Source organism: Coturnix japonica, chromosome 27 (assembly GCF_001577835.2).
Source record: "Coturnix japonica isolate 7356 chromosome 27, Coturnix japonica 2.1, whole genome shotgun sequence".
Classification (NCBI taxonomy): domain Eukaryota; kingdom Metazoa; phylum Chordata; class Aves; order Galliformes; family Phasianidae; genus Coturnix; species Coturnix japonica.
The window spans coordinates 4,072,253-4,080,640 of NC_029542.1; the positions used below are offsets into that span (position 1 = coordinate 4,072,253).

The 8,388-nt window shown below is 68.9% G+C and overlaps 2 protein-coding genes across 2 annotated transcripts in view; both read left to right on the top strand.

Moving 5' to 3' along the window:
* Positions 1-128: 128 nt before the first annotated feature.
* CDC6 (cell division cycle 6) lies at positions 129-3,702 on the top strand. Its single transcript, XM_015885986.2, has 11 exons — positions 129-245; positions 573-760; positions 860-1,075; positions 1,172-1,371; positions 1,577-1,746; positions 1,863-1,969; positions 2,060-2,300; positions 2,526-2,590; positions 2,694-2,899; positions 3,066-3,206; positions 3,289-3,702. Exons 2-11 carry the CDS (start codon positions 583-585, stop codon positions 3,376-3,378), a joined length of 1,614 nt encoding a protein of 537 aa, XP_015741472.1. The 5' UTR covers positions 129-245; positions 573-582; the 3' UTR covers positions 3,379-3,702.
* A 2,122-nt stretch (positions 3,703-5,824) lies between these two features.
* RARA (retinoic acid receptor alpha) overlaps positions 5,825-8,388 on the top strand; it is a 12,743-nt gene continuing 10,179 nt past the window's right edge. The window contains exon 1 of the mRNA XM_015885946.2: positions 5,825-6,051. The gene's annotated coding sequence lies outside the window, so the exon portion shown is untranslated. The remainder of the gene's footprint in view (positions 6,052-8,388) is intronic.

Here is an 8,388-nt window from a genome sequence, read left to right on the forward strand (position 1 = left end):
GGCGGGGCTTCCCGCGCTCTGGACTACATCTCCCGGTGTGCAGCGCGCCTTCGCCCGCGCCTCCCGGCGTGCCCCGCGCGCTGCCGCCCATTGGCCGCTCTATGCCCCGCCCCGCCGGAGGTTTGGCGCGAGATCTCGCGGTTGGCGCCGGCGCCGTGAGAAGCGGCCAATGGAGTGAAGGGGGCGGGGCCTGGCCGGGCTGGTGGCGGGAAGTGCGGAGCTGAGGGGTGAATTGGCGCGAGAGGGTGAGTGGGGAGCGGGGGGAATGGGATGGGATGGGATCGGATCGGAATGGGATGGGGATGGGATGGGATGGGGCACGGCTGTGGGGCTGCGGCAGGGCAGGGGGGCTCGTGTGGGATGGTGCTGTGAGGACATGGGGGTCTGACTTGTGGGGCGGGCTGTGGATAAGGGCAGCAGTTTCGGGTCTCGCTGTGGGGCTGCGCTCCGTGGAGCGGGGCTGGGGGCTGAGGGGGGCTGCGTGGGGCCGCTGTGGGTTGGGGGCTGCGTGGGGCTGGTTGTGGGGCGGGGGCAGCTCGGGTGGTTCCGCCGTGACCGCCCCGATCCCCGCAGGCCGCAGCCATGTCCGCCGCCCGCCCGCAGCTCCAACCCACCATCGCGTTCCCCCGGCGGAGAAGCGCCCGCTGTGCCGCCAAGATCCCCCCGGCCGCCCCCGGCCCCACAGACCCCGCCGTTCTCCGCCTGTCGCCGCCGTCCCCGCGGGGCTCAGCGCTGCCCCTCAGCCCCCGCAAACGCCTGGGTAAGAAGCGCTGCCCCCCCGGGTGGGGGCGGCCCCGACACTGAGCGCCGTGACGTGACGTGGGGCTGCGTTGTCCCCGCTCACACGCGGCTCCTGCAGGCGATGACAACCTGTGCAACGTGCCCCACGTCACGCCGTGCTCCCCGGCCAAGCGCTGCAAGGAGAACCGCGGCTGCAGGGCGCTGTTCGGGGACCCCGCGGCCTCCCCAGCAAAGCAGAACAGCCCGGGACCGGCCAACCCACAGCACAGGCAGGAGACACCGCAGGGCTCGAGACGCAGCTCAGGGCCGACCCGCAGCCTCTTCAGGCAGGAAGGTGCGTGTGGATGGTGGCACGGCCCGTCCATAGAACTGTGAGCAGCCCCGGCCCGTTGCCCACCCTCACCCCCTGGTTTCTCCCCCTTTGCCATAGGAACATGTTACCAACAGGCCAAGCGGGTGCTGCACGTGGCGGTGCCCGAGCGCCTGCATGGCCGTGAGCGGGAGGTGGGCACCATCCGGCAGTTCCTGCGGGACCACCTGGCTGCACGGCGCCCCGGCAGCCTGTACATCGCAGGAGCACCCGGCACCGGGAAAACAGCCTGTGTGAGCTGCGTGCTGCGGGACGGAGGGGTGAGTGACAGACCCAGAACGTGGGGACGGCGTCTGGCACCTCCAGCCTCAGCCCCAGCCCTGGGATCCCATCTGCTCCTCACTGCGCTCATGGGCTTTGCAGTGCATGAAGCTCAGAGTGAGCACATGGGGTGCTTCTATGGGACTATATATGGTGGGCAGTGGGATGCAGACACCCCGATGTGACTCTGCCCCGTCCCTGCAGGACGAGCTGTCGGGCAGCCGCAGCGCGGTGCTGAACTGCATGGCACTGAGCAGTGCACACGCCGTGTTCCCTGCGGTGGCGGAGCAGCTGGGGCTGCCCACGGCCGGGGCAGGCGGCAGGGAGCTGGTACGGCGACTGGAGCGGCAACTGACGGCCAAAGGACCCATGTTGTGAGTCACCCTATGGGGTGGGGTGGAAGGGGACAGAGGGGGCACGGCTGGGGCGGGTGTCCCTGTGTCCCCAGTGGGGCTGTGGGCTGACTGTGTGCTGACTGTGTGTCCCACAGGCTGCTGGTGCTGGATGAGATGGACCAGCTGGGCAGCAGGGCACAGGACGTGCTCTACACCATCTTCGAGTGGCCACGGCTGCCCGGCTCCCGCCTGGTCCTCATTGGTGAGCACACACTCCCACCCCCTGTACATCAGGGCCCCACGGCCCCCACACTGGATCCCCCTGCCCTCCTCACCCCACTGTGCTCTGTAGGGTTGGCCAACGCACTGGACCTCACCGAGCGCCTGCTGGCCCGTCTGCACGCCCCCCCACTGCCCGCCCCACACCTGCTGCGCTTCGCCCCATACAGCCGAGAGCAGCTGGGTGCCATCCTGCACGGCCGCCTCCAGCAGCTGCAGGGTGGCCCCGTCCTCGAGCCCAGCGCCCTGCAGTTCTGTGCACGGAAGGTCTCTGCTGTGTCCGGTGATGCACGTAAAGCACTCGATGTCTGCAGGTGAGTTTCTGACCCGCAGTGTTTGGTGATGCAGGGCCAGGCCCAGCCGTGCTGCACAGCCCCATTGCTGCTCCCCAGCACTTCCTGCTATGGAGCTTCTCCCAGCTCTGAGCATGGGGGTGTGGGGGGCATGCAGCAGTGTGATGTGCTGGGACAGCATGGTGTTGTGTTGTGGCCTGGGGGGTCCGATCCCACCTTTGGGTGCTGACGGGGCTGTGTCCTCAGGCGCGCTGTGGAGCTGGTGGAGCTGGACGTGCGGAGCCAAACGCTGCTTCAACCACTGCCTGGGGGTGAGTGACCGACCCCTGAGGGGGCACCGACCCCTTGGTCCCATCTGGGGTCTCTGTGCCTCTGCCCATCTCGCGGTGCCTGAAGCCCTTCCCCCCTCTGCAGGTGACCCCACAGCGGCGCCGTGCCCCGTCCCCAAGAGAGTGGGGCTCCCGCAGGTGTCCCGCGTCCTCTCGGAGGTGTTTGGGGACAGGATGGCACCGTGCAGCCCTGGGGCTGGCGACGCATTCCCACTGCAGCAGAAGGTCCTGGTGTGTTCCCTGCTGCTGCTCACCCGGCACCTGCGCACACGCCAGGTCACCCTGGGCAAGGTGAGTGGTGGCCGTGGCCTCCCCAGTGTCCCTTGGGTTCCCCCACAGCCTCCATCATCCCTGAGCTCCCCAGCGTTTCAGGGTTCACTGTTGTCCCCTTGATGTCCCTGGGCTCCCCGCTGTCCCCATTCTCCCCTGGCTGCATTAACACTCGCTGCCCTCCCAGCTCCACGACGCTTACAGCCGCGTGTGCCGGCGGCAGCAGCTCCCTGCAGTGGACCAGGCTGAGTGTCTGTCCCTGGTCACCCTGCTGGAGTCCCGTGGGGTGCTGGAGCTGAAGCGCGCCAAGGACACTCGCCTCACCAAGGTATGGGGGCAGCCCTGGGGGCAGTTATGGGGCAGCCCCGGTGTGCCGACCCCATGGAGCTGAGCGCTGTGTCCCCCTCCAGGTGTCCCTGAAGGTGGAGGAGGAGGAGGCGCAGCACGCGCTGCAGGACGCCACGCTGGTGGGCAGCATCCTGGCTCGGGGGCTGCTCTAAGCCCCATCCAGCCCCATGGACACTCGGTGGCAGCGCTGTGGTTTGGTGGCCCCATGGCAGCACGGTGGCACTGCAGACGCTCGACTCAGTTCCCAGCCTGGAGCCAATATCGTATGCAGTTTTATCATTATTATTTTATTAATTGTTGTTAATGGGAGGGTGGTGCCTGCTGCAGCCCCCTGTGCCCCCCCAGCTTTGGTGCATTCCCCCCGCTGCATGTGGGGATGGCTCTGTTGGAGCTGTGCAGGGACCCCAATGTGGGGGGGATACCTGGGGGTCCCCCAATCTCCTGGCCCTAATAAAGTCCTCCTTCATTGTGCTGCTGCCGTGGGCTTCGTGTCCCCATCCCGTGGGCTCAGGGCTGGCTCCACTTGGCCTCTCAGCCCCCCCCTCCCCCCAGCTCCTCCACTCGTGTTAAATAACGGCGGCGCTGACCTAATTCTGCAGCTTCCCGGCTGCGGGGGGGGGGGTTGTGGGGCTGCAGTGATGGGGGGGGGGCTGCAATCTCTGGGTGCCCCAATCCCTTCCATTACCCTCCCCATCCAAACATCGCCCCCCACCTCTGACACTCCCCAGCCCGGGGCTGTTGGGATGAGCCCATAAGGTGCTGCTCTCCTCCTGTAGGGCTGCTCTGTGCTCCTGCCATGTGCAGCCATAGAGGGAGGGGGGACAGATATTGTCGCCTCCTCTTTGCCCCCATTCCCAGCACTTTGTGTCCCCACACTGTGGGGCTGGTTGGGACAAAACCCTTTTGGGGGTTGGGGGGGTGTCCCCGTGTGCCCCCCCACCGTGTGACGCAGCCCCGGTGGTGGAAGGAAGCGGTGGCCGCGTGTGTGACCGCAGTGACGCAGCTGTGATGCGGGTGGCACCGCGCTGCTGTGGGCCCCCCCATGGCACCGCATGGAGGTGATGGCACAGGGGATGTGAGCAAAGGCCGCAGCCAACCTGCCCTGAGTGGCACATCCTGGGGATCCCCACAGGGATGGGATGGCACAGGGAACCTGGCACCCACCGCCCTGTGCCCCCCGTCCCCGCTCAGTGCCCCATGTCTGTGCCCACGGCCACGGTGGGGGCCCCGTGTCCCCTCTCCGGTGTCCCCAGCTCCTCGCTGTCCTCCCTTGCACTCTCCTTACATAAGCAGCCACGTGGCCGGGCACGGTCCCCTCCCGCTGCGCTGTCACCGCCGGCACCCAGATTCCATCTGACAGCAGCTTCCGCTCCGCTGAGCCCCTGATGGGCACCGGGACGGGGGGCACAGCGCGACCCTGCGTGACCCCACATGGGGACACCGGCACACACCCCATGGACTCATCCCATAGGGGCATGTGGCCGGCCGTGGGCCCCCCGGTGCTGTGGGGGGTTGGGGGCGGCTGGGGGAGCCCGGCCGGGTGGGGGGATGCGGGGGGATGTGGGGGATGCGGGGGGATGATGTGTGCATCTGGCAGTGATTTGGTGCATTCCTCCAGGCTGAGCACATGGCGGCCGGGCCGGGCTGAGTGGGGAGGGGGCTGCAGAGGGACCAGAAAGGAACATAGCGCTGCTGTGTGCGGTGGGGAAACTGAGGCACTGTGGGGTGTGAGGGCAGTACTGTGTAGTGCTGTGCAGTGCAGTGCAGTGCTGTGCTGTGCTGCTGCTCCCCTGTCCCAGCATGGTGGGTGCTGTGTCCTGGTAATGGCAGCAGCACCGTGATGCACAACACAGCTCCGTGTGTGTCCATGTGTGTCTGTGTGTGTCCGTGTGTGTCAGCCCATGTACCTCCCCATCCACGTGTGTCCATGTATCTGCCTGTCCGTGTGTCTGTTTCTGCCCATGCCCCCCCCGAGCCCACATTCCCCACAGCTCCTGCAGACCCCATTGCTGCCCCCACTGTGTTCTCCCACTATCCCTGCAGCCCACGGAAGCAGTTTGGACCCCCCCCATCATGACCGTTCCATGTCTCCCCTGTATCCCCGTTCCCTCCCCGCAGTGCTGCCCTGCAGGGCCCTACACACGCTGCAGCCCCTTCCCCCAACCTCCCCCTCTCTCGGCCTGTCCCCCTGTGTGACCCCCCCAGGCCGTGCGGTCCCTCCTCTCTCGGGGGGGCTCTGTCCCCACCGGGCCCCGATTGAGCAGACAGGGATCAGCTCAGCCCCGTCCCAGGGGAGGCGCTGTGATATGGGAGCGCTGATGGCGGGGGTGGGATTGAAGCTGAGGACGCGGCCCCTTTAAGCCGCCCCCCCCCCCCGGGCGCGGCGCGCGCACCCACTTTCTCCCCTTCCGCCTTTCCCGCGGCTTCAAAGCGCCGTGCGCACAACGCCCCGCCCACGAGGCGCCCCATTGGCTGGAGGGGCGGGGCCGCAAAGTGCGGGCGAATGAGAGCGCGGCGGGGGCGGGACTAACGACGGGGCGGGGCTAAACGAGGGGGCGTGGCCACCGGGAGGCGGGGCGGCGCGCGCCCTCCCGCCCTCTCTCCGCCGCCGCCGCCGCCGCCGCTGCGCCCCGGGCTGAGCCCCGCCCGGCCCGGCCCAACCCCGGGTAAAGTTTCCCCCTCGAGCACATGACCGCCATGGCCGCCGCCTCCCCGCCCTGAGCTCGTTCCCTTCGGCCGTTCCGTCGTTGTCCGGCTCCGCTCCCCGCTCGCCGCCATGCAGCCGCCGTTACCCGGAGCGTCCCGGCCGTGAGCGCCGCGCGCAGGTACCGCTCCCGCCGCATTGTGTTGGGGGGGGGCAACGAGCGGAGCCGCGTTCAGCCCCAGCGGCCCCGAACCGGAGCGACCCCCCCGAGCGGCCCCGGGTGCCCCCCCCCATTAGGGGCTGCTCCCCGGGAAGGGGGGGGTTCCCTGCGGAGATCGGGCCGTTCCGGTTCGGGTGCCGGGATCCCCCGCGGTTCGGTTCGGTTCTTCGGTTCTTCTCCCCCGTTTGTCCCCTTTGTGATAACGGGGGTTCGCCGGGATTCCCCCCTCCCCCCCCCCCCTTTTTCCCGTTTTGTTTTGGGGTGTGCAGACCCCATCGCGTTTCTCGTCCTATTTGAGCTCTGGGGGCTCCTGCCATGGCCGCCCCCCTCCCACCCCCACAGCTCCCACCCAGCGCCCACCTAAAGCCTGTTACTATGGGGGTGTCGGTCCCTTAGCGCTTTATTTGTATTTGGGGTCAGTGGGTTCCAGTCGCTGGGACCCCCCCGCGATTCGTGACGGTTTTGCCCCTTTCCCCCCCCCCCTTCCCCCGCGCATCTTTTCCCTTTGTAGATTCGGGGGCTCCTCTTGGGTCGGTGCTCCAGGACCCCCCGGCTCCTGCAGCGCTGGGAACCCCCCCCCCCCCGTTCTCATCGGACATCCGAATTCAGGCTGGGGGGTCCCTTCCCCCCCGCGGTGGATGTGGGCCGCTGGAGGTTGGGGTGCGGTGTGAGCTGAGCCCCGCGATCCCTGCTCTGTGCCGCCCCCCCCCAGGCCCCTCCTGGCATCGGGGGGGTGGAAGGGCACGCAGCCGCCGCTTCCCCTTTTTGGGGGGGGGAGTCCTGGGGGGGTGCAGGGCGCTGCCTCCGCCCCGGCTGCGTGTGTCGGGCCGTGCCGGTGCGTGGGGCTGTTTGTGTGTGTTGGTGGGGGGACACCCCCGGGTGGGGGTCCGGGGGGGGGCGCGCGCGGTGTCTGCGGCACTTCCTGGCTGAGGGGGGGGGGGGGGCGGTCCCGCGGAGGAAGCCATCCATCCACTGCCCGGCTGACAGCGCTGGTGGGCGGCGGGGGCCGGGGAGGGGGGTCCGGCTGCTCCCCCCCATCGCGCCCCCTCCGGCGCACAGCGGCAGATGCTCGATCAGGCGGGGCCGCCGAGGGGGCGGTTGAGACCCGGCCAACTCCACACAGCGCTGCCGGGGGGGGGGGGCACTGAGAGGCACATGGACCCCTGAGACCTGCGGGGGGTGTGTGGGGGGGGTGAAGGTTGTGTGTGACCCCCCCCTTCAGACAGGAGCCCCCAGCGGCGTCCAGCGGCAGAGCACGGAACCCTCTGGCTGTCCCGCATCTTTGACCTTTGACCCCGTTGTCCCATTGGGGTGATCCCTGTTTTGGGGTTTGGGGGCTCCGTCCCTTTTAGGTCCCGTTTGTCCCCACGGCACCAATCTGCCCGCGGGGCCGCCCCGTCCGGATTAACGGGTGACGGCCCCGTGGCTTAGCGGCCCTGCGGTCCCATATGTCACCGCGGCCCCGCGCCCTGCCCTTGGGGTGACCTTGGGGCGGGGACACGCGCTGGCGCTGCGTGACACCCGTGGGGACCCCCCGTGACAGCGCCGTCCCCGTGGCCGTGCCGGTTCCCCGCCGTGTCACCGCATCCCTCGGGCCGCACGGACGGGCCGGCAAGCGCAATGTGCCGCGTTCCCGCCCTGGTGTCCCGTTGTGTCCCGTTGTGTCCCCGGTGTGTCCCCGTTGTGTCCCCGTTGTGTCCCCATGGCAGCGCTGCCCGCGGCGCTGGGATTCACCTCCGTCCCTATTTATAACGCGGGGCCTCGGCGCGGGGTGTCGGCGGTTACGCTCAACACGCGGGGAACAAGCTGCGCATCGGGTCCCCCCCCCTGCCCGTTAGGTGGTCAGCGCCGGCCGTGGTTGCCGTTGTGTCACGTGACGGCGGCTGCCGTGGTTGGGGGGGGCGTGGCGCTTCTTGCCGCGTGTCCGTTCGGGCGCGGGGCCTACCGCGCGCTGGCTGCGCGAGGCCGCTGCCGCGCTGCGGAGCGTTTCAGCGGTGGTGGCGGTCTTGCATTGCGAAGAGGCATGGTTACATCTTCGGGCAGACAAGGCGCGCGTCTAGCGGGATGGGGGAATCTCATGGGGGGGTTGGAATCGTGGGGGCGGAAATTTCCCTGTGCCCAGCGGCTTGTTGGCCCATCCGGTGCCGGGGGAGTGTGGGCTGGAGACCGTGGCCCCGACAGCGCTGCCGTCATGCCCGCATTCGGTCCGCTGACCTCGTGGGTTGTGCCGGTGCTATCGCTTCCCGTGTCGGTTAGATTGGGTGTCTCAGTGTGGTGTCTCATGCCCCCCCCGGGCTG